Source organism: Protopterus annectens, chromosome 2.part1 (assembly GCF_019279795.1).
Source record: "Protopterus annectens isolate FY-2018-M chromosome 2.part1, PAN1.0, whole genome shotgun sequence".
Lineage (NCBI taxonomy): Eukaryota > Metazoa > Chordata > Ceratodontiformes > Protopteridae > Protopterus > Protopterus annectens.
In genome coordinates this window covers 631,163,855-631,191,546 of record NC_056729.1, presented here as the reverse complement: position 1 = coordinate 631,191,546, position 27,692 = coordinate 631,163,855, and the positions used below count along the sequence as shown (strand labels likewise).

Genomic DNA, 27,692 nt, shown 5'->3' with positions numbered 1-27,692 from the left:
TTTGCATTCTAATGTTATTGGGCCAACAGTAAGCACATCAACTCAATGTCAATTTGATGAATGGCACTACTTCCATATTTATATTTGTAGCTTCATATATACAAAGAGAGAGACAGCTAGATATAGATACAGATATGTATTGCCATATATATACTATATAATTTTATATAGCTTTCTCTCTCTCTCTAAATATATATATATATATATATATATATATATATATATATATATATATATATATATATATATATATATATATATATATATATATATATATATATATATATATCAAGAGAGAGAGCTTCAAAAATGCTCTTAAAGCACACCTAAAATCTCACTGGCTATGTCCTTGTCCATACCCCATCTAACCACCCTCCTTCTCCTGTACCACTAATTAATCTGCCAGCTCTACTATTAGCTGTCAACAGGTTATCAGTATTTCATAAACTTTAACTAGCAGATGATTGCAGTACAATGTTTACTCTTTTCTCTATGTGAGAAATTAATACTACTAGGCAAATGTCTTGCACCTTATATTGTTATTATACTCTGACATATGTCATTACCTGTGAGACTGTGTCTTTGCTATAAGTACGCTGTTTTTTTTCCCACTGAAATGCTAGATTCTACTCTTATGTGAAATTTTGCTTGTCTGAATATATGGAGCCTTCCTTGTGATATTATACTCTGACATATAGGTCATTTCTCCTGTTGAACTGGGTCTTTACTATAATTATACTGTTTCTTTTTTCATCTGATATGCTAGATTGTACTCTTATATTGTGTAAATATCATATGTTCTGAATATATGGAGCTTTTCTCCCTGGGCCTCCACTGGAAATGGGCGTATACCCAGTCGGACTTTCCCGGTCAACAAATGTAAAATAAAATAAATAAATAAATTATATATATATATATATATATATATATATATATATATATATATATATATATGTATATATGTATATATATATATATATATATATATATATATATCTATATATATATATATATATATATATATATATATATATATATATATATAAAAATGGATCTAGGACTCTTGAACGAAAGTTCAACAGTCATAATCCAAAATCACCGAACTGAAAAAGCACTTTCATTAAAGTGCGTCAAAAATAAAAAGGAAAAATAACAAAACGGTGTTTATGCAGGGGGGCTACAGCCCCCTGGAACCCCCCACTTTAATATCCTCACTCTGAGATCGCACTACAGTGGGGAAAAGAAAAAATTCCCTTACCTCCACCATAGTACGATGTCCACTATAGCTATATTTTACATATATATGTGTGTGTGTGTGTGGGGGGGGGTTGGGAGTGCCTTCTGTGTGGAGTCTGCATATCCTCCCTGAGGTTGAGTGGGTATTTGAAAGACATGTGTTGAATGGGTGTGTCTTTGTTGAGGGTTGGGCATCAGGCTGGCAACCCGACACCATAAAAACCAACTGCCAATCATTAGCGGACTGGAGTTCTGCTGTGTCCACCCCTAACCGGGAAAAGATGAAAGACAAACAACATGTGTGTGTGTGTGTGTGTATATATATATATATATATATATATATATATATATATGTATATGTATATATATATATATATATATATATATATATATATATATATACACTTTTGTGGATATACCATACCAGTATACAATATCTGATGCATTTGCAAATCCTCACCTATGTGAGAAAGGACATGTATTTTTATTTATTTTATTTTATTTTACATTTGTTAACTGGGAAAGTACATTGGACAGCGCTCCTTTTTCAGTAGAGGCCCAGGTAGAAAAGCTCCAGAAAATTACAAGGAAAGAAACAAATAAACAAATAAATACTGCTAATAAATATAATAACTGTTAACATGTTAAGAAAATAGCAGTCAAAAATCAAAAATTCATTTAGATATAGATCAAATAACATATAAGGTCAACAACACAGACAAATAATACAATTAGTTTGATAGAGAAGTTATGACATCATTAGTTCAAAAGGGTATTATGGATAATTATGGATAATTAGGATTATAATGGCTTGCAGAAGTTAAAACTCATTAGGGAAAGATAAAAAATATTGTCAACTGGGTATACAACATTTTGGTTTGCAAAAGGCTACAAAAAGAAGGGACTACAACTAGCTTTACATGATTTGACTAACACAGATATTAAATAGCATAGTAGGGAGTTATGGACATCTTGTTTGACATTGCGGCAATGGGTCTTACTGGCATATGCTAAGTATGTTTTGTTTTTGTTTGCTTTGTTTTTTTCTTTATTCATCTTGCCAGGCAACCAAATAGTTTGTTGACTGTGTAAAACAACAGCTAAGACTGTCCTTGGTTTCACACAAGTTACCTAATTGTGTCTCATGCTTTTTGTCTTTGCCTCATAAAATTAATGCTTTTCTGGTAAATCACTGAGCATTTCAGGACAGAAAGGGAAGCAACTGATTGCGCTTGAAAGCAGCTTAATGTCTCTGTTTTTCTTTTTTTCCTCTCATTTTAAGGTTTTGTTTTATGTAGATAGTTTGCATTTGCATGAAATAAGCTGGAATACTTATTTTCTGGCTTTCATTTGTCTGAATCAAACTTAAAATTGTTCCTGATTTCTCAGAAAGCCCCAGATTTTGCCTAATATTTTAGACCCATTTCTCATAAATTTGACTCAACTTCTCAAACCTTCTCAAGCTCAGTCAATTAAAAATACCACAAAAAATCCTCCCCAGTCCACAAATCCTGCCTCTCTCTCCAGTCTATTGCACTGGTATATATTTTCTTGTACTCTCCGTTCATCTGAAATCTGTTTGGCAAAGGTAACCCCCTCACACAACTCTGGTGGTGACTCAGTAGACGCTTGCCACATGGCAAAACAGTGCAACCCCTACCCAACCTCCCTGTGCTATATAAATATACCAAATGCCTTCAAACAGGATGTAAAATCATTTTGTCTTGCTGTATGGCAATGTCACTGCTCCAAACCACCTGACTATCACCTACATCTACTTCCAAGTCATCTTTCACAATAGCATACTGCTGCCTCCATCTACAACACATCTCATGTGCAGACTCAATTCCTCTAAACTATCTGTCCTGAGAATTCTTCCCTAGTATATCACTGACTTTTCAAGGTACTCATCTACATCTTATCACAAACATATATCAGTCAAGCCACCACATACCTACCTCTGCATAGATATACATACATACATCATACCTCTCAACTGGACAGATTTTTCACAGAAAGTCCAGATTTTTTCCTCATATTTTTGGTCTGTTTCCTCATAAAAGTGTATTTTTCTGGCAATCCATTGGCAAATCATTGAAAGTTGAAGTCAGAAAATAACAGGCATTTAGGTTTCAGACTTCAAACCCTTCAGAAAATTCATGCTAATGCAAAACCTGTTATTCTATCAACTTTCTAAGTTTGTAAGAGCAAAATTTTAAAAAGTTCCCATTTTTGGGCCTGTGTTCTTCCATTATTTATGATTTTGTCCAGATTTGTTGCTCAAAGAGGTTAAAATGTTTCATATGCCAAACATGCATGCAAACATATATTTCAAGCATGGACATTCATTTCCTTCTAGGCTACTAATATACCAAAACAGTTGTTCCCATAATATGTGTCCAGGCTATTCTTAAAAATATCTGAACCAGTGCTTGTTTTAATGTAATTTGTTACTCTATTCCATGCATCAGCTGCTCTGTCAGAGAACCAATTAGTACACTTCTCATTCCTATAGAATCTTCTACATAGGTTGTCATATGTTTCTGTGCTACTTGTTGATAACCCCAAGGTTTCCACTGAAATATCTATATGAGACACAGTACAAGTTCAGATATTTTAGTCATTCATAATAACTTACATTTTCACATCTATGGATGCCCTTGATATATTTCCACTATACTCTTTCCGGTTTACTCATGCTTGTTTTCTTATGTTTCCATAGTCTTATTCCATGCTCAAGTTTGAGTGTAATGTAATTAACAATGATGTCATCATTTCTGATTTTATACACCTTATTAATCTTTTTATGCAGCCTATAGTTCTATAACTATCATTAACCAATTGGTTGATATGATTAGAAAAACTCAAAGCTGGATTTACCAATATGCCCAGGTCTCTATACAAATCTACAATTTCAATCACTGTGTGCTGTATTGAATACTCACCTTTCAATTTATGTCTCTCAAATCTCATATGCTTACTTTTTAATGTATTTTTCAGCATATTATTCTCCTGTGCCCAAATGGTCAATTCAATCAAGTTCTTTTGCAGGCATCCTCTATCTGCAATACATGAAATCAGTTGACCCATTTTCAAGTTATTTGCTTACAGACTGTAGAAGACCTCAGATGATAAAGACAGATGTCAAAGATACAATCTAAACAAGTACGGGCTTAGGAGAGTCCTGTGGGACACTGTGAATATAACCTTGAATTTTACCTTTTGAAATGCTGTAGGATAATCGCCATGTTCTTTTTGTAAGCAACGCAGCTATCAATCTTACCAACGTAGATCAATACCTAGTTGTTCTAATTTACTAATCAGTGTTTTGTGTATGATCTTATCAAATTCTGAAGTTAAATCTATATAAATTACATCACAGCACACATTTTTATTCATAGCTGCTATCTTATTAGAGGTGGTAATATATCTGTTTTCAACATATGCATGCTGAAATATGGTTTCAAGTCTTAAGTGTTCCATTTCTGACAATAATTTATCCAGGATAACCTTCTGCTTTATTTTCTACATAATGAAAGTAAACTTAAGGGTCTATATAACCCTGGTCTTATCCTGCTCTCCTTTCCCTTAAAGACAGGTTTAATAAGTGCATGTCTCCAATCTTGAGGAATCACCATATATTTATATGACCTTGAATAACAAATGTAATGGTACAGTACATTCATACCAAAATGTCCTCAGGTCATTATTATTAATTGCATCTCTTACCTGTACTTTGTTTGGATTAAGTTTGCTTAGTTCTTTTTCAATACAATCTAATTTGATTTTAGTTTCTGAGGTTACCTGGATGTCAGTGGGACAATTTAGCACCCCATTTGTGGAACCAAATCTGTTGTGACTGAGAATAAATTTTAGAATCTACACTTAGTTTATAAATTTGAATGATTTTATTCCTTCCACATCTTATATATTCAGACAATGGTTTCCTATTATGCTCAGTAACATTTTATAGGTTCATAGGTTCATAGATTCATACTAGGCTATCTGCCCAAGGGCATTTTGCCTATCATTTTCTGTGCCTCTGTCAAGCAGTGACACTGAAGTAATCCGATCTCCCATCCATTGGTCAAGATTCCTCTTGAACAAGGCCAGGTGCTCTGCCTCACATGTACAGTCTCTGGGTGATGAATCTGTGGTTTAAGTCTCCATCAAATCTGGGTTTGACATGGCCTTATATGTCAGGCACAGGTCACGAGACTGAATAGAGCTGGAGTTCTTCAGCATAAGACATATTTTTGAGACCCTTTTTTTTTTATCCTTTTTCCTTTTGGGGCCTTTCAAGCTGCAGGGTGTGTCTGTCACATACATTCCAGGGGGGGCATACTCAAATCATAGGTCTAATGAGTGATGAGTACAGGGGGCGATGACCTCCCTTGATCTAGATGTGAAGTCATCTGCAAACTTTGTCAGCAACTCTGACCCTGTTCCCATGGATGAACATAGCTAAAGAAGGCCTTATGATTGTCTTTAGAGTCCTTGTCTTAATTTTGTTTGGGATTGCCTGATCCATGCAGTCCTGTAGGTGCTGGTAGATATGTTTTCTCCTCTTGTGGGGATGGTGACTAGTTGTTCCATGTTTCAGGAAGACCATGCTGATCATCTTATCACTGTATTGTGGCATCATTCTGGTCGTGAGGTGGTAGTTGTTTGGATGATTTGAAGTTGTGGGTACCATGTGTGTGACTGTATAATTTGTGTGTGTGTGGTTACTTCTCCCCTGTGTCTGTCTGCCAGTCCTATGTTGAGAGAGCTCAGCCTCCAGTTGAGCTCGATATATATATTTTTCAAATTTCTCTTGATCTTGTGTCACTCCATGTTTTATTTGTCTGTCCAGCTTATTTATTTCAGTTTTGAAAATTGTACTGTGACCTAATTTCCATTACTTATATTTTTCTCTCTCTCCTTGATCAAGTATCTTGTTATTTTGGAAATATATCCTCCTGAAGTTGTGTACTTAGATCCTGATGTTAAACACATTTTTACATATCTCCTGCTGTGTACCATGACATGTCAGTGTTCTTCTTTGTGATTGTTACATGTTTGAATACTTATGTGTTTCTTTCCTGTGTTCGTTATCTCTTTGCATAGCTAGCACAGTGCTAGTACCTACATGGCTACATCTGCTATGGAGATGCATACATCGACAATAGGAAATCTCCATGGCTACAGCAGTTATGAGATTGGCACATTTTATAGTAGACATTGCTCACAGTCATGCAGCATGCCAACATCTAACAAGGATGGTGGTACAACCAGTGGATGACATGGTAGTGTCAGTTGCCACAGGTAGGTACTTGTATGGTATGTTCTATCATGCATGCCCTGAACCTGTCCAGTACATTGAGTTGCAGTGATGCATCTAGTACTGAGGATGTATGCCATCTGACATACACTCAAACCATAGCAGTCCCCAGTACATCAGAGACATACACACAAACTGAAAGCTCCCCACACACAACAGTACTGCTTATTTTACTAGTCATCAGCACTTGCACATTTCCCTGTAAAAAAATACCAACACATACTCCTTCCCCCACCTCTGCAAATGATAGTAACTGCTCTGCTCCCTGTACATTACTATTTAGGTTACCTATGTCTGATTCACAGTGTGGCCAGCCTATGCATAGCTAAGCACAGTATAGTGCTGCTTTTACATGAATCACATTTGCTGTATTGTACCTGCTTTACTTCGGCCTGCTACGCCTATGTCATTATCTCTTTGCCAGAACCAAGGTGTACTGCAACCCCCTCTGTTTGGCATGATCATCCCCCTGCTACTGACTGCTCTACAGATTCCTCATCTTGCTCAGCCTCCACTACCTGGTGTGCTGATCTACCCCTATGCCTGGTATCTCCTGCAAGTGCCCATCCTGCGGGAACGCCATCCTAAGTATGATATTGTGTAACATCAAACACAGTGAAAATAGTTTTGCACACATGCTAGGGTCATAGTGCAGGGCAACACCAGATGAATCTAGGCAGCAAAAGCAAGGCTTCAGCAGCCTGAACCCATGCACTCTCAGTAATGCTCCTTGTTTGTTATTGGGAGTGGTTGCTTACCTGGTCTGTTTCATTTTGTGCCATAAAACAGGATGCTATGACATATCTGGCATTGACAGCAGGTGTGCCAAATGTGAGAGTGATGCTAACTACCTGGGTGATTTGCAAGTGCATTGTGGGTGATAGTGAATTACAAACCAATTGGAAGATGGTGGAGCAATGCCTGTTGTGGATCGTATAACTCTGTTTACCAGATGAGGCATTTCTTCAATGTTGGTACAGTCCATGGCTCCCAATTCCTCATGGTCTTCTCTGTCTCATCTATGGTATGTAGGAAACACATATCCCCCTCACATATTGAAGCACAGCATCAAAAAAACTAATGGAAAATTCTTGAGACAGATGCCTCAGATATCCCCACTGTGTACCAAGTAGGTTGTTGCAAGGTCCCTCCATCTAGTATATGTAACGCTACACATACCTTAGTATCCACAAGGATAGGTAGTCCATTGCTATCATAATGGGGGAGGCAGGAAAATTGGACAAAGGTCAGGATTGTTTTATGTGGTGTCTCTATCCACAAGGTTCCAGTCTGTAATGTCAGTGTTGTAGAGTTTATGAAATGTTAAGTGAAGTCTGATGACACAGTGGCCACAATAGTGATGACTTGTATCATTGTGCACTGTAGTCTGATGACACAGTGGCCACAGTAGTGATGACTTGAATCATTGTGCACTGTAGTCGAAGTAAAAGCTTCTTACAAAGTAACATCTACTAATGGTGTGGTAGCCCCAACATTATTTAACAATTTCTTGGTATGAACACAAACATTCATGCAAGTTCAATTATACAGCATCTGCAGTTCCCTGGCACAGCTTTTATACATTTAAGAATTGTTCTTCCATTTTGGTTTGCCTCATTTGCATAAACATAACCATGCATTTTAATAATAATACTCTTCATAACAACAAGTTTATTAGCATATACCAGACCCAGTCCTGGTGCTCAACATTCCCTGCTAGTGGTATGTGGGTCTCTGAATCACAGTCCCACTGAGAATGGTCACTCATTATGCAAATTCACTTATCACAGTGTGGGAAAGTTTCATGAATCAAGCCCGTTATGTCTGCATGTTTGTGTGCATGCGTGTGTGTGTGTTTGTGTGTGTGTGTGCGTGTGTGTGTGTGTGTGTGTGTGTGTGTGTGTGTGTATGTGTGTGTACCCTGAGGTTCTTGCAGCAAAATTAACAAAGTATAAGTGAATGTTTGTCAGTGCATGTGTGTGTGTGTGTTCTCATGCATGCATATGTTTATGTATGTAAAATTTGCCTCCATTAAATCAAATGCTTTAACAATATATCCAGCTTAAATTGTAGTTTTGTTAGTACTAAGGAAGCATTCACCTTCATGTAAGCAATACGATTGTCAAAGAAAATGTATAAAATTATGTAATAAATCAACAGCTAAATTAAGACACATTGTTTTTCTTCATGTATTCGGCCTTCATTTCAAGATAAACACAACTCGGCTTACTTTATTACTTTATTTGCTTTATAGGTTTTAGATAACCTGGACAGCCATCTGAAAAAATCTGAATATTTCCGTTTCCTCTGGTTTCCTCACACTGAAAATGCCAGTGTCATCTATCAAGACCGTACTGATAAGGTAATATTTAAAAGGCACTACAAAATATAGTGCTTTTATTTTTCCTTGCTAAAACATCCACCAAGCCATTCACTGAATCTATAATCAACATAATTAGCAGCTTCACATTTCACTCTTCCAGTCATGCCATTTTAATGTAATAAATGTTAACAATCATTGTACTGGGTGGAAAATGGTTTAAATTGCTTAGAAATAGGTTGCTGTACTCTGAACTGTAACACTAAATACATTTTCAGCAATAAACTGTGAAATATTTCCGATTTTCATTCAGTAAGTAGGAATGATTCATTTCCTCTCTTTTTATTTCATTTCATTCAATAGAATGTTTCTGCCGGTGCTGCCGTATTATGATACCTGACATTTTTACCAGTTCTGGCAGCTGAAAAGCTGTTGTCACTGCTTGTAGCCACTGAACCAATGCTTTTTAATGATAAATATTCAACAGAGGTGGCTTGTAACTTAAAAGAAAGTTAAGCAGTAGGGAGTAGATGAAATATGGTGTGAAATATGACAGCCCAACTTCTTGCTATACAAAAAAGAACAGATATAGATATACATATATAGGTATATAGATATATAGATATATATATTTTTTCAACTGACCAATTTCTAGAAATACTGAAGGTACCAACTCGATTCTTGCTTTCATAGAAAATGAAACTTACAAATGAAGAAATGTTTGACCTAATGCATGAACCAATGAGAAAAGTAATATACTTCAGCATGATTCCAAGTGCTTAGAGTGGCATCATTCCATATGGTAAATACCAATGCATTACACAGAACAATATATGCCAGTTTCTATCTACAGCAACACTAAAAAAGCAGTACACAGTGGAAGATCCAAACCTTAAAAACGACTCACAGTACTGTAAACATGGCTTTACCAAATACCACAGTTCTACCTGCAGTAATGATCGACAACATGGTCCCAACAATAACCCCTAAAAGCTGTATAATGCCCCCATAACCAGAATTGCACTGGGGAGAGAAGCCATGTATTACTGGGCAAGCGGAAAAAACATTGGTAATAATAATGTATTTTATCTTGTTTCCAGCAATAATGCAGGATGGTGGCACCCCACACCACATTCAGGTAACATTTTGAAAGAGATCATTAATGCATCATTGAATAAACAGTTCACAGAACTACAACACATCTGGTCACTCCCTATTGAGGAAAGATATTGAACTGGATTGGGAAGGACAAGTGTTACTGTGTGCATGCAAGTAGTTTGTTAAATGGTCACCAAACTGTATTCTAAACAACTTCACAACTTTGAATGGTTTCATGTTCTAGACTTTATGAGTGAGAGAGAATGGGATGAGAGAGACTGAGACGGGTGGGGCGAGAGGTAGAGAGATATATTTTGAGGAAATGTGGAAATTATGAACAACCTTGAAGGAGCAAAAATTAAGGGTAGTCAAATAGCAGAGTATGCTCAACAGGATACCACAACAGTGCAAACCGAACACCAGTTTCCCAAACTTTATGTGCTTCCAAGGGGACATTTTTATTCTCTGGGTTTATATAATCTATAATTACCAGTGCTGCAATCATTATTTTTGATACCCTGAACCAGGTGGCAACTATAAAGTGTGAGTCTTTTGTAATCAATTTCTGTCATTTCTCCTCTTCATTGGTAAATGAAGTTCATGTTTCTGTGTCATATTTGTCTTTAGATGTGGAAAGTTGCAGACTGCCACTGGAGTATACTGAGAATTAGATATCTGATGCCATACTCATTAGCACCAGATGGTACAGACATATTTTGGTCTGTACTTTGAATCCAAGTGACTGGGGGCTGTGGTGGCAAGATTGTTCTGACCAGGACATACATTCAACTGAACTTAAATCACTATATTTGAACATTTAGATGTAGTGCAAGTGGGAGGCTTACTTAAACTGTTCTTATCAACCTTGTTTCAGTGGAAGAAACCTACATTTCTTTTTCCTTTGTCAACAAGTTTAGTTGGTTTCCAATCCAGTTGTCAAAGTATGTGTGTCTGCCATCACATCAGAACACTCTTGGTGTTATTAGTTCACTTATGTCATCAAAACTTAAAAGAGAGGTCTGATACTGTGGACTGCATAAACAAGTTTTATGTAACTTAGTCCTATGTAAAACTATTTTTTGTTCCAGCTGCATCCATTCTCCACTTATCATTCATTTTAAATATTAAGATGTTCTTCTCTGCCACTATTTTGAATTGTTATTACTAGAAATGTAGATTAAAAATAAATAACAAATACTCATAAAATGCAGCAACTGAAGGTAAAAACAGCAAGTTATACTATCCCAATCCTGTATATTAAACCTACAGTAGGATCAGTAAACATTACACTTTCTTCAAGACTAGGGCTGGTGTTAACATTTTGAGGGCCATCTGCAAGTATCATGTTGGGTACCCTGGAGACTTCCAGGTTACTATCATCATTTTTCAGCCACCCCTTCTAAGCAACATTTTAGCTCATGCTAATAAGCCTTTGCAATAGTATTCACAGAATGAACTGTAGTTACGATGTTCTTATATTACAACAGTACTGTGTACCACAGGAAATTGTCTAATCCTAAAGAAGGACATCTGCACTTTGGTGCATTTAGTTACCATGATTTGTAACAATGCTATGTGCAGTGCTAGGGTCAGGTGAAATGTTGCCCTAGAGGTAAGACACACCCACACAGAGACACACACACACACACACACACACACACACACACACACACACACACACACACACACACACACACACACACACACACACACACATACTCACATCTACCACTACCCCCATGTTTCCCCATCTTGGCCTGCCTACACCATACAGTTTACTTTTTCTTCCTTTTCCTCACTGTTTACCTTATTCTTTAGTTTTTTCCAGTAAGGTGGATTTTCCCTAGATGTGGTGAAGTTTGTTTAAGATCTTTTTTTAGAAACTTTTTTATGCAATGATGGCCTAAATAAAATCATGACTTTCAAAAGAAATTACTGTTTCACTACACTTTTTCCTTGCTGACTTTAAATACAATCTAACTAGCTAAGACCGCACAGTAATAACCGTATATGAAGTAACTGAATTGTCAGGTGTTCTGGTGCCATCAGGACCACTCGCCATGAGTCATGGGGTTATAGATGCTCTGAGATGCATTCTAGAATATTTTTCTAAGCTTTCATACTATAGAATGCATGCTTCCTCACCTCTATGCTCAAAAGTCAACTACCTTCTATGCCCCCTCTGATGTTAGGATGGGACAAAACTGAAAGAAAAATAAAATACAAAAATGTATTTCAAACTGTTTTATAAAACACCACTCCTTCTTACTCCTACCCCTAAAAGATAACCACCTCCATTAAGTGTCTGATATTTGGCTTTCAGGAAGGTGAAAAAAATAATGGTCATGCTGTTTTCCAACTTGTTGTTCCTAGAAAGTACACTGCCCCTACATCAGCTGTAGTCACCTTCTGCTCATACCTCTGAGGTCTGTCAGAATAGTTACAAAAAAAAGACCACACATCCCCAGTCCCATATAAGCTATACCGATCTTCTGTGCACACCTCTACTGTTTGAGAGGAAAGTTAAAAAGATATTGACCACAGTTTCTTAAAACCTCACTAAAGCTTCATTGACTTTCTGTGCACACTTCTGAGATTTGATTATGAGGGAAATTGAAGAAAAAATAAACATACCATCATGCCATCCTGAGCCACAAACACACACACACACACACACACACACACACACACACACACACGTGTGTGTGTGTGTGTGTGTGTGTGTGTGTGTATGTTTGTCTGTGTGTCTGTGTGTGTCACATGGTAACTGATGCATTCAAATGAGTGCCAGCCCTACCTACTGTCTCCAAAATGTGGGTACCACTACTTACAATGTGGTGCAAAAATGTGCAAAATGTTGCTCACTTACAATTAACTGCACCTAGGAAGGAAGTTTATATCATGGTTAAGAACTGTTTCTTCCTGTATACAAAACTTTTTTTGATGAATTTAATATGATTCAATATTATTTTCCACAGATGTCTGTGCAAAAAAAAAAAAAAAAAAACTAAACAATGAATGTGTGACAGTCCCTTTCAAAAGGAGCATGTAGGTTTTAAGACTCAGAATGCAGCAATTCTTCCATGCCTCTTTATTCTAAAGCCAACAATGGTAGTAATCTTTTATACTGAAAATCTGCAGTGCTAGTAGTTTGTGCATGTGTGTGTGTGTGTGTGTGTGTGTGTGTGTGTGTGTGTGTGTGTGTGTGTCAGTGCCAAGTCCCAAATTCATCTAATATGTAATCCCACACCAGTCAAAAAGTTGCTGCAATGGATGAACATTTTTTCCCTGTTTCTTTAGTTTGAAAACAAAATACATAAAATGTACTACCTGTCTACTATTTCTTTGCAGTAGTAACAACATAAAATAAATGGACCAGATCATTTTTGTTTAATTTCAGAAAATAAAAGAGCAAATTAACAGTTGAACAGGACTATTTTTAATCTCTTGCTGTTTCTCAACACAATGCTTCTTCTGCTCTTACAAACACCCATGCACATACACACACACACACACACACACACACACACACACACACACACACACACACACACACACACACACCATGACCTCAATCAATATAGTCAGAACAAGTCAAATGAGTTGTGTCTACAAGTATGTCACAGCAGACACCATATGATGACTTAACACCCACAGGAATAGAGTTTTGAAGCTGAGAAGTACCTTATGCGAAATTTACCTAGTCAATATGATTTCTTAATGAAATACAAAGCAAAGCCATCTTGTTTTAAAGCCTTACTTAGCTGCAATGCATTTACACTTGTTGCTGTCTTTGATTTGTATATATCCGTGGTGGTGCAGTGGTAGCTTTGTTGCCTCACAGCAAGAGGTTCTCCCGTTCGATTCTCGGCTGGAGTGCAGGGAGTACCTTCTGTGTGGAGTCTGCATGTCCTCCCCGCGGTTGGGTGGGCATTCGAAAGACATGTGTAAATGGGCGTGCCTTTGTTGAAAGATGAATGTCGAGCTGGCACCTCGGTGTTCGCGAAAATCTACTGCCAATCAATTAGCGGACTGGAGTTCTGCTGTGGCGACCCCTAACTGGGAAAAGCCGAAAGACAAACAACAACAACAGCTGTCTTTGATTTGTGAAAGAGAGACTCAGTTACTAATTCACACAGGGAGCTGCCACAGGGCTATGAATCAGAATATCTGGAAGAAAATAGTACAAATGAAAAGTATGCTGCAGGACCAAAGTCTCAAAATCAGGTGCATTTTTTAAGTATTATGTTAATTCCCCTAAAAGGTAATAGAACAACAGATTTTGCATCTACATGCATTTCTTGAGCAATAAGAAGTACTGATTTCTGCGAGGCATCTCTGACTGATTCTAATAGTCAATTATTCACTGGAAAAGTAAGAAGATTTATGAGGCACAGGGCAAAAATATGAAGAAAAGTGAGCACTTAAAAAAAAACTGAAGTGAAACTCAGTGAAATGCTGCAACAAATCAGATTCTGTTTTTGGATGAAGTGCATCTTAATGTCTGTAACTCTTGGTTGACATCCACTTTATTCCCTTTTATAGCTTTAGAGATGGGGGGGTGAAAATGCTTCAACCAGTCAGGTCCATTTTTTCATGGAGCGGACCTAAAAGACTGGAGATTTGCAATGTTTTGCTCTGTTCCCTATTTTTGCCCAGTTAAAAAAGTGGGCAGTCTGCCCTTCTAATAAGTAGTTATTATAATGGTTCTAAATGGCACTTTATGTTATGAGACATGACAACTCAGTGTCCCTTTATATGTTATGAAAGCAGGCATTACAGCAACTCCACTTCTGTAAGGTTATATGTACAAATGTATATTTTTGTATTGCTTCCATTTTATTGCTTTATTAAAGTGCTTATTTACTGCCTATCATTGGACTTGGTCTCTGTGGTGTGGTTATCTTCATTTAGTGTTTTGGAGTTTGACACTTGGCACACTATCTCAGTTTTTCTTTTTTTGGTTATATGTACAATTACAAACCACCCTCCAGAAGCATGGTATGGACTGCAGGTACATTGCTGCCTGCAGGGAGCCAGGCATGTTCATAGAACTGAGTAGAACTAAGCTCAGTGCTTAGCAAGTAATTGCAATGTGCTAAATGAGCAAGTCCTAAACAAAAATGTGTTGAGCTCGAATTAACATGCTGTCACATGGATGGTTAATAGATAGGAGCAAACTTGCCCACACAGGCCCTCTGTTGAACTTATTTAATTTGATTCTAGTTAAGATTATGTTACAGGTTCATACTCTCCCCTCTGTTCTAAAAGGAAGTCAGGTTTTATTAGAGTAGGCTGCGTTACTCTGCTTAATTGTTATTTCTACACTGGCAATTGTTGGCATGTGTGCTTTTTGACTATATATGATGCCTTTGAGTGGCAGCTGTTATATAGTTACTCTGTTAATGTTTTGTACATCCTAGGATATTAACTGTAACAGCAGTAGTGTCTGTTGCTGTAGGTTTTAACAAATTGTGTGCAGAATGACAATTTGCTGTTATATCTATACTCCTATTCCCTATTCTTCCCTTTGCTGCATAGTCTTCTTTATCATACTGTTCTCCCCTGCTACAACCTTTTCCTCTCTTTTTTTTGCAGTTTTAACCCTATCAACACATCAGTCGCCACTTAGGTCAGAGGACAACATCTCCAAAACTCTAGCGGCACTATATTTAGCTTAGAAACGAGAGCATTTCCAAGAATCCACTCTACCTTCACATTTTGAAGTGTATGTACCTATTTCAGCTATCTCAAAATGCTAATAGCAGGCATATCTGCTTTTAAATTATTGTAACCAACTATATAGCTCATGGCAAGCACAGTTTACTGGATCACCCACTGAACCCCCCCTTAAAAATCCACTGCAAATCCAGTAATAAAACAAAAGAAAAATAATTTACATTTACTAGGCTAATTATTTTATTTTTACCTGACTGCTCATTTTTTTCACAAAATGCCACTCTTTATGGCAAGGTATCCTTGCACTAAAGTGTCTGTCCTGGTCTCTTAACTTTCTAAATCAACAGATAGTTTTTTTTTGCTTCATAGTTTCCTATCTTTCTCAACTCAACCCACTCTATTCACCCTTGCTGTGCTCGGGCTCACTCCGCTCCTCTACTCTATCCCCATTTCCACCCACCCCCAGATACATTACATTTATACTTCCATAGACCACTTCCACAAATAACCTTACCCAATTAACCCTCCAATAGTCACACCCATAGAATAGCACAAAGATCTATACCTCTGTCATACAATTAAAATTCTCTCTACCGAATGAATTTGACACATACTGTCTCTACGACAATTAGAAAATATCAAACCCACAGAATATTACACTCCAATCCATTTCTACCATTCCTCTTTTCTCTTACCTTTACTCTTCTGTTCCTATTCCAGTCTACCTCTTACATTAACATACACCTCTCTTTACCTCCAATAACTCTAACCCTGACTGCTATTATACAACCCAATAACTCTAACTTCTCCAATATTTCACCTTCTCTTTTCCATTGCAACAGTGCATACTTTACTAAATTCAGTCCTTCCCAACTACAGAAACATCAAGACATCTTACAGCAATTCACCCAGCATTTCCTCTACAATTCAGTACTTTAAACATCTTAGAAGTCATCTCTTAATGTTATCTCAGAGCAGTGATATACACCCTAACCACAGCTCCTCAAACTCCTCAGATGTCACATATACTTCCTCTCCCTCTTACAACTGCCCTGCCAACACTCGACACACACATATTTATCACTACAATCAATATACATAGTATATGTAAAAAAATTACAGAATTTCAGGCCTGACTATTTCAACATAGAGCCTACATCACAGCTGTTACTGAAACATGGTTAAAACTAGATAAATTAGATACTGAAATACTTCCTCCTAGCTATAATATACTTCCCCATGATAGATTACAAAAGAAAGGCGGTGAAGTGGCTCTAGTCTATCATAGCTTTTTAACCATAACACCCTACCCCAAAACTGTGGACTCTTTCAGAAACATGGAACTGCTCTTATCATCAATAAAAATAAAGACAACCAAACAACTAGTCATAGCAGTCCTATACATTCCCCAGGGCCATTACACCCCTATTCTGGAAGATTTTCTATCCTGGATTACCCACAGCATATCACAAGAAACTATCATTCTTGGTGATACTAATATTAACTGGCAAAATATATCTTCCAACTCCCCTGAAAATAGCATTAACTTTTACAGCTATAGCCAGCTTATAAACCCCCCAACCCATGTGTATAGAAACCAGCAAGGATCCATCTTGGATTGGATCTTAGTTTCAGTCCCTCACAGATACTCTAATACTAGCACCCTCCCTGACACCTTAAGTGATCACTCACCTGCCTTCACCTATAGATTTCACACACATATTCCTAAACCCCATTCTTACCACATATCCAGAAACTTAACCAATGTTTTTCAAGCAGCTTTAGTAAACTCATTAAAAGCCCAAAACTGGACTCCACTCAAAATACTACCTTTAGCAGAAGCTGTAAACTACTTTACTAAAGTCCTCCTTGATACTCTAAATTTTCTAGCCTCTATTTGCTACAAAAGGATAAAATGTGACCATACTCCATGGCTTAATAAGTTAAACAAAAAAGTTCTTATATCCAGTGATCAAGCCTGGAAAGAATGGCACAAGAACAAAAACCAAGTGTATGAATCTATTTACAAACATCTCCAGAATACAGCAAAAAACTGATCAAAATTGACAAAAACATTTACTTATCTCAACAACTCTCTAACCAAAAACACAACCCTATGAAATTCTGGAAATCCATCTCCACTCTCCTAACGGCAGGCAAGCCACAAAACCTCTCTCCTTTTCCAGATAAGGACCCACAACATATAGCTCACACTTTTAACTCACACTTTATTGAGACCATTCTTAAACTTGTAAAGTAACCCTCACCAGCTACAAACAGCAGCCCAAACTCTAAAATTAACACTACAAACCCCTATCAAGTGAAACCCAGGTCAGACCACTCCCCTCACAAAATTAACATTAGCATCCACCCAGAAGCTCCCACATTCTCTTTAAAACCTGCACCCACCTCTCTAATATGCAAACTATTATCTAAACTTAAACCATGTGCCCTCTCTGCGGACAATCTCCCCTCTGAATACCATAAACTAAGTGCTGAGGCTATAGCATATCCTGTGAGCATATTAATTAACCGATCTTTTGCTGAATCAATAGTCCCACAGCTCTGGAAGATGTCCATCATAACTCTACTTCATAAAGGTGGTAATACCAATGATTTGTCCAGTTAGCCAGTCTCCATCCTGTCACCTTTATCTAAGATTCTAGAAAAGCATGTACAAACTCAACTACTTAAACACCTTAATGATAATCTGCTCACCCCATCCCAACATGGCTATCACCCAGCTCACAGCACTACCACACCCCTACTTTCTTTTACTGACACTGTGAATAAAGTTTGGACGCTGGTCTCTTAACTTCACTGGTCTTACTCGACACATCCAAAGCTTTTGACACAGTGTCACATGCCAAGTTATTACAACTATCAACAGTAGAATGCTCCACCCACACCCTTACCTGGTTAAAAAAGTGCCTAGACAATAGACAACAATCTGTGAGATGGCAAAATACTCTATCTAGCTACCTGACTAATAATACATTGGTTCCCTAAGGTTCTATTCTTGCAACACTACTTTCCAATATATTTTAAATAATCTCCATACAGTCTGCTTTCAGAGCTCAATCATCCAGTACGCGGACATGGTTCAGCTATTATATCCTCTTCTAGCAATTTCCCAAATCCTCTTGAAATTACACAAAATGCATTCACTTCAATAGAAACATGTCTCGACAATGCACAATTACTTTTGAATCCTAAAAAATCCAAATTACTAGTCTTTTACTCCAAGCCAGTACCTCAGGATTTTAAAATCCTTTCCCAAAACATGACTGAAATAGAAGTTGCATCCTCTGCAAAACTTCTAGGTGTAACCATAGATAATAAACTATCATTTGAACATCACATACTCAGTGCAATAAAAAACTCACTTTAAATTAGGCAAACTTTAGAGACAAATGACCTATATAGATTCCCCCACAAGAATAAAACTTGCAAACTCTCTCCTACTCCCATCCCTTCTCTACTGCTCCCCAGTTTTCACAAATCTTCACACATCCCTAAGTAATAAATTGCAATCATGCTACTACAAAATAGCCAAATTTGTCTGCAGTCTTTCTAACCATGCACATCCCTACCAAGCCATTCAGACACTGAACTGGCTGGATTTCCCACATTACCTTCAGTGCACCCAAATCACTATTGCTCATAACTTAACATTCCACTCTGAAAACTACCCCACACTGGCAGACATCATAATAAATAAATTCTTTGAGTCGCCAAACCCAACAAGAGATCTGGACAAAGTTTATATTCATATGCCATAGCAAAACTATGGAATGACCTACCCCCTGTATCACACTTCTTGATTCTCTGAACACATTCAAACATATCCTAAGAAATCACTTTCTCAAAATCAGTGAAGAACTTTGCAATAGCATTTGAAAAGATACCTTTGTGACAAGTATAAAATACCTTTCTTAGATTATCTGTTTTTCAGTGGTTATATTGATTTATTTAGCTCTTTAATAAAGGCTTTTCATGCCACTGTCATTGATTGTCTGCAAGGCATGTCCACACTAAATAATTAGTGGGGTAAAGTGTACGTCTGATGGGGCTGGTATGTTGTGCTCAGTACTATGCAAATGGCTGTAGATTTCTACACTACTATTCCCATAATCATTTGAAGGCAGACACAGGTCACTACTGATGCAGCTCTAGTCCCAGTGGAGTAGACATTGTTGTTAATGGCTCCACCACACACAGTTCTTTTGTTTTTCTTGAGTCTTTCAGGGATTCTTAACAGACTATTTGACTTCTCCTTTCTGACACCAGGAAGGGTGGTCAGGATATTTCTACCTGCAAATAAACTTACCATAAGAATAGATATTCTAATGAATCACCATTGCATTAGCATAATCCTCTGTGCTTTTACTCCAAGACATTGGGCACCTTCCTGGCATTACAATTATCAGAGTTTTGCCTAGATTTCAGATTGTTGCCTAGAAAGGAGGTAAGAGCCTTGAAAACATCCAAGGGTATAAATAAAATTATAACTTTATACAGAAGGGTGAAAATCACCACACCTTGGCCACACAGAGGAATAACTTCAGGGAAAAGGGAATGAAAGGCTGGAGAGTTGGACAGCTGTTTCTATGGTCTTGTTGTCAGTTTGCTTAAGACATCTGTACTATATTCACAGATGTAGTACTATTGCAGTAACCTAAGATATATGGGGAGATTACCATAGCTGCCTGGCAGTAGCTTATTGTAGTGAGCATGACAGAAAATAACACCATGAGACAGTCATCTAGTAATAGTCAATCTTGACAATGGCTTTCCTTCCCCCTTACCTTAATAGCAGACATATGCTAGTCAGCGTTCTTGAAAGCTTGAGTTTTGTCTAGGTAGTATCTGAGGTGTCTGTGTACATGCAGAGAGTGAAGAATTCCTTGTCCCTTTTATAAGCAGATATTGTATTTGTGTTCAAACCTTAGTGCTGTAGCACTCCCTGTGTGGTCTAAACTGTAAGAGCTGTTTGCAACATTTATAGCAAGCAGTTTGCTGCAGTTTAAAAGAAGAAGAAATTATTTGTTAATGAAATGTGTGGAAGGAGAGTCAGATGTAGGACACAGAAACAGGAATTGAATGGCTTGGGCAGGGAGAGGGGTGTTATGCATCTGGGCATCTGGTTGATGTGCCAGTACAGCAGTAGAAGGAATGGAATTTTCTTTTTTTGTCTTCAGTGGAAGAACTGAGGGGAGTGTGGATCTCACTGTGATAAGCTGATTGCTTGGCTTAATACACTTCCTCTGCCCCATTCTTAGCTAGCAACAAAAATAGGGTCTCCCTGGCCAACTCATGGCTTCACAGTCACAGAGGAAATGTTATTCCTTAGTCTTTAGGAAGTTGCAAATGGTATACCAAGAGAACCTCTGGAAGTAGATGGATGGTCTGAGGAACAACAGTTGGACAGAGCAGAATAATCCACCGGTGGCTAAGAAGGAGCTAGACAAAGCCTGAAAGACTCCTTACTAAGTTTCTTCTTTTCATGCACTGGGGAATGTAATACTGCAGAGACAGACTGCTGCTCCATTGGTAAGTTTTGGGAGAGGGAAGGAAGGTGGGTAGCATAGCCCAGAATAACTGGTAAGGATGAAGAAAGGCTAATTAATGATTTTAAGGTAAGTATACCAATAACCCCCCCACAGTCCCAATGTATTTTTTCACATGCACTACATAATACAATAAGATAGGTTTTTGTCATACAGTAAACATATTTCTCATAAAAACTTCAAAGAAGCACTTAACCATGTTGATTAATATAACTGACAGTTTCATTATCTTTATTTTAGTAGCCCATAAACAGAATTTTTACCAAAAGCAAACCCAAATTTTCTATGTAAAATTAAATTTGAGAAGTCAGGCTTTCCCCAATGGGGACTTATCTGCCCAGCTTGAAGATTGCAGCCGACTGACAGGATAATATGAGAACCATTAAAGAAGCACTTGCTTTGGTGGCTTTTAGCTCTCCTCTTGCATTTTATACTGACCGCCATGAGCACTCCTGAAAGGATGAGCTCTTGGAAGCACCCAATACCTTGAGAAGCTGGCCAGTGTAGGGGGAGCAAACCCGTATACTTTATGCTATTGCAATAGTGATGCATGTACGACCATCAGCTGTAAAAGTCCCTATTGCACACTAATGAATCTGACTCATTTATGTAGTCTAACATTGTTTGCCTATAAAACTGCAGAACTGTTATATACAGGCAAAAACTACAGTGGAAGAGAAAGCATTTAGCAAGATGATCAAGCAGATAAACAATCGACATAAAAAAAAGTTTTAAAAGCTTGGGGAAAATAGAAAAATAAAGCTACCTCCTGATGTGGTGGGGAAACCTCCTGCACCCCTTAAACATATATATATATATATATATATATATATATATATATATATATATATATATATATATATATATATATATATATACCAACTCTATGGTCACACCAACTCTATGAAGGGGAAAATTCCCCTAAAATGAGCATCACTGCTGACACAACTTACCGACAGAGATTTCCTGTAGAGGAACTCCAATCATCATGGGTTGTACATCAGGTAACTGAAGCCACAGAGTTTGACCTTCATCCACACGTATGTTATCCAAAAATAAAAGGTCAGAGTTAGTGTTTAAGTTATTGCAGTTCATGTTTATTACCAAAGAGGATTTTAACTTTAGTCACAGTTTTAAGCAATACATTTGGATTAATGTTCATCTGATGAAACAAAATAATTATAAAAAGTCAAATGTTTATAATTGCTTTAATGTTTGTACGGCAATTAGTGCTTATTTCTTAATTGGCAAGATTATGAGTTAGAATCCAACACCCTTGCCCACATTCTGTATGAATTGTTCATCCCTGGAACATGCAGCTAGTGCAGTTATCACTTCCAATCTCCCTTCAAAGGGCAGTCTGTGACAGACAAAGCTCTTCACTAGCACCCCTGTCCCATTTCTTCCTTGTAGGTTTGTCCTTATTATACTACAAGAATTTATCAGATAATACTTTTCTAACTCATGCTATCTGTGCAGTCTCAATGTATCACACACCTTCACCTAGAGGGTTTACTGCATTTTCATCATTATCACACTATAGCAATCACCCCTCCCACCTTCTTCTCAGTATTTGACATACAACATTAGTTTTTCCTGTTCCATATTACTATCAATGTCTCTTGGGAGTTAATTTCATAATTATAAAAATTATTCACTTTACATCATCTAAGTAGTAATGTGAAAAATAATTCATGCTTAAATGCTCATTTAGTTAATGTATATAGCCTTATGTTAAACATTTCTTAACCATTTGCACTTTTAAATTTAGATTAAATATTGCAAGAGTAAGACTGAGCTGATATGCCCCACAACACCTTGCGGGGAGTTATTGAGAGGGGGATAAAGTTTGAATTTATGGCCAGGATGCAAGATTTTGTTAATGGCAGTCCAAATTTTTTTAGGGTTGTGTTTACTATTATTCTGAAAGTTAATATAACATAGTTTTTTGTCTTCATTAATTTGCTTTTTAGTATAATTGTGAAGCATTTTGAAGTTTTCAAGATATTGTGGTCTTTTATATTGTTGCCATTCTTTCCATGCCTTTTCTCTGTCCTGCATTAGCTTTCTACTTTTTTGATAACCAATTTGTATTAATTGTTTTTAGTCTCTTATTTCTAGCAGGTGCAAGCCTATTCAGGATATTCATGAAAGCTAAATTCAGTTCTTTTACAGCATCATCTAAGGGCAGATTTTTTTAGGAAGTTTCAGTTAATAGATGATATGAACATATGCAGCTGACTTATAGCAATTTGCAAAATCACCATTGGCCCTAGCATTTTTGTGTGGTGGAAAGCAACCAAAATCAGAGAGCGCTGGTATGGTGCAGTAGGGGAAATAATGTTGTGTGTCAGAGACTGAGGAAGAAGGTAGGGGGATGATTACTGTAGTGCACGCTAACGAAAGTCTGCTTTTCAATTTTGCCCTGCCACTAAGAGCAGCATCGGTTTGGCCACTTTAACAGGTTAAACTTTTTCAAAAGGCTCCATAAAGTCTGTTCTTCAATTGCTTTTCTTCTCAAGCTCAGCACTTGCTCTGTAAAGCATATCCCTAAAACAGTTCTCAGCATTTCACTAAAAGCAGGTCAAGCACTTGTTCCTATATTGCTTTACAAATCCCTCCTTGCAGCAAACCCCAGGAGTGCCCTTTTCCTACTAAGCCCTCTACTTTTCACAGCCACTTTCTTTTGCAGGTCCAAAGCATAATCTCTATCTAGCATGTAGAAGGGTCAGATGCTGGCATCCTCTCCTGCCCAGTTGGTGAATCACAAATTCTATAGCCCTCTCTACTTTTCTGTCTCCCTCATAACTCAACATTCTCTCCCTCCTCCCGCAGGGTAACACTAACACTGCGAGAGATGCAGCCCAGTTGGTTAGCCAACCTGGGAAGGCTGTGAGGCTCTCTCACAGTGCCTCAGGACTAGCCACCTGAGACCAGGCAGGAGGAGAAGAGCCAACTACACACACCGCAAGATGCAAGCTATTTAGCCAACCTGGAGGCTGTGCAGCCACAACTCCACTGGATCCAGCCACATAAACACACCTAATAACAAGATGTAAAGTAGACACACCACCAACTAGTCTCACATAACTCAATACACAGAGCAGAATAAAACAAGCCACTTTCGAAGCCAGTATGGAAACAAAATGTAAAGTAGAACTCTTGTGTAAGTCACACAGGTAAAAGCTTTCATCTACCAGAGCAGCACTTGAATTTCATCAGCCACTTTCGAAGCCAGTATACAAGGCATCAGATAACTCTTTCTTGTAAATACTTGGCTTTCATCTGCCAGGACAATTAATTAATTGGATTAAAAATGAGTGAGTCTTAAAGCGGCCATGTTGCAGAAATGAGAACAGAACTCTTCAAAAATATAAATTGTAAAAATATAAGAATGAGCTAATTCCCTAATTAATCAATACTTTAGGTAGTGCTCCTAAAATAATAACTTAATAACTTATACATCCTAGTCACTTGTATAAAATGCTAACAATACCTGCAACCATGAATAACATATGGATATATGAATACAAATACTTAAAGGTACATAAGGAAGTAGTACACATTATGTTCATATTGGTTGCGGACAAGATAGCTATCCTTTTATCTTTTTAAAAATAATAATAAATGCGTGATGCGGTGGAAATTGCATTGATGCAGTATATAATTGGACCGTACTGTTAAATATATACTATAAATTACTAATATAGACTATAAATAACTAATCTTCACTGTTTCTAGTCTGTACTATGTAAGTAGGTCCCTAATACTGCTGGTGTGAGTCCACCCTTTGTCATAGTAACGTATGAAACTATGGGTAGTACTGCGTGTTAAAGCGTTATTATCAAGAGCTATAATTGGTTATTGAGTGGTACTTAGTTTTGATGCCTATCGTGTACTACATAATTTCATCACGTTACTATGACAAGGTAGACTCACACCGTAATGAACTGCTTATAGTACGAACTAGAAGCAGTGAAAGGTAGTTAGCCCACTCAGTCTATTAGCAATTTATAATACTTGGCAATGCCATTCAATACTGCATCATCTATTCCACGCATCACTGCGACTATGTATTTTAAAAGACGAAAAGACCAGCTTTATACTGTCGCAACAATATGAGCACATAATATAACATATAATAACACCTTTAATATTTGCTCATATAATATATATTATTAAATTTACTTGCAAAACCAATATTAACGGCCCCTTAAAGCCTTTAAACTATAATTATTAAGCAGATACAGAGCACTAAGCTGTTGATTAATTAGTGAATTGCTTCATTCTTATATTTTACAATTTATATTTTTGAGAAAGTTCGTTATATTCCCCATAACGTTCCGACAATCAGTGGTAATTGTGTTTGGCAGCGGTGTGCCTTGCTCGTAGTTCTGATAATCTGCGTTCACAACGGCCTGGCGGCTCAACGTGACTTTTGGCATAAAAATTTATCTGTTTTTATACTGGCCAGTAACCTATTTATTTATAAACTTACACTAAGACATGCCGGGCTCTGGTAAAAAATTTACCTAAGCGGCGAGGCCTCCCAAGAAGCAGACGCAGCAACTGCAAGCTCAAGACACCACACAAACAGCACATAAAAACAAAATCAGTGTACCCAAGCAGTCACTGCCCTTAAGGCCAAATACAACACCAAACATACTTGCCCTTAAGGCCAAACACAACACCAAACACATGGTCCATAGGTGACCCATAGTCAGACACACTGACGTCCCCCACTCACTCCAGGCTGAACAAGGAGGAAGGTCCGCGGTAAGCTGCCCTGCTCTATCGGGCGCTAGAAGGAATCGTCACAGCACGGCGCTCAAGGTCACTCCACGGCAAGTACAAGTATGGCACAGTCAGTCATTGTCCATGCTGGTGTGAGCGACCTGAGGCGTGTCCTCCCTGGACTGCATGAAAAGAGACATAGAGGAGCTCTCTGGTTGATTATGTGTAGCAGGCAGGTATGAAACCTGACCCTGAGCAGTATCCTTCCTTCACCCGCGAGAATGATGCCACAATATAGTGACAAGATGATCCGGCACAACAATTGGCTTAATTTTCTGGTGTCAGTTCAAAGGGGGATCAGTGTCTAGCTCTGCTTGGGATGATTGATGTTTGACATGCTTGCTGTCGCCAACCGCTGCCATGAGGATGGCTTGCACCTGTCACCCTGGGGATTTTGGATATTGGCTAAGGCTCTTGCCACCCCATAGTGCCTTTTTAGGTACGGCTCAAATTCTAAACCTACCACCCTAGAAAAAACAACAAAGCGGGAAGAAACTAAAAGTGTGCTGCTCAATGCCAGAAGTCTAAATCTCAAAATGCACACTCAGGCCCTTCTCAGTATGGAGAACATCGATGTCTGTGCTGTGACTGAAACCTGGTTCAAGGCTCCTGAGAGCACCCGGCACTATCAGGTTTTACCTCATATCATAGCGTTCCGGCCCCAAAACCATACCACAAAAGGAGGGGTGTATCCATATTCATCAAGGATACCCACACCTCCAGGTGCAGTGGTAGCTACTCACGAAGCATAGCGGAAACCATCCAGGTGCAACCCATAGGCAAAACTGCTCTACAATTTGTAGCATGCTACAGGCCACCCTCTCAAACTCAGGAAACCCACACAGCCTTCCTGAAGACACTGGAGGTATAAATGTATCACCAAACACCATCATATTGGGTGACTTCGCTACCAACTTCAACTGGGACTGGGAACATTACTTCAAGCCCCAACTTTCTAGCCCAAAGGTTCCTGGAGTTCATTAATTCAAATGCCATGGAACAACTATGGAACAATCTCATCCCACAAGAGGAGAAAATATACTAGATCTCATCATCACAAACATGGGGACAGGGGACAAAATGCTCCACACGGAAGTATTCCCTCTTTGGGAGATCAGATCATAAACTAATCCCTCTAGAAATCAGATCATAACTAATCTCACTAGAAATCCACATCTTGCCCCCACCCCCAAACAGAAAAGACCACAGTGAAGAACTTCTCTTAAGCAAAATTCACACTACTCCAAAGACAGGTGTGGTATCCTTCAAGGCCCGAGCCCAATGGAAACCACAACCCAAGCTGTGGAAGCCCTTACAAATGCCTTCTATGAACACCTTCAGGACTGCATGGATCAGGCAATCCCAAATAAAACCAGGCGCTTTCCACCAAGGGCAAAGCGTCCAGTCTGGTGGACCCCAGCCAAACAAACTTTACAATAAGAGGAGAAAGCTATTACATGATAGAGCAAAAATCCAAAGGAAGGCATGATCAGTACTAGCAAAACTTTGATCAGTCACTGGCAAAACTAAAATCATCCAAGGCCAACTTTGAGAAAAAATTGCGATAGATTCAAAGACAATCATAAGGCCTTCTTCAGCTATGTCAGAAACCTGGGTGGAAACTCCCAGATATGCTCTCCAATTAGTCCAAAATGATACAAAAATCACTGAA

The 27,692-nt window shown here is 38.0% G+C and overlaps 1 protein-coding gene across 1 annotated transcript in view; it reads left to right on the top strand.

Annotated features, from left to right (window-relative positions):
* Positions 1–27,692, top strand: part of LOC122794891 (L-gulonolactone oxidase-like) — a 1,553,580-nt gene that overhangs the window by 1,253,368 nt on the left and 272,520 nt on the right. The window contains exon 7 of the mRNA XM_044063489.1: positions 8,814–8,921. Within this exon, the coding sequence (XP_043919424.1) occupies positions 8,814–8,921 (108 nt within the window). The remainder of the gene's footprint in view (positions 1–8,813; positions 8,922–27,692) is intronic.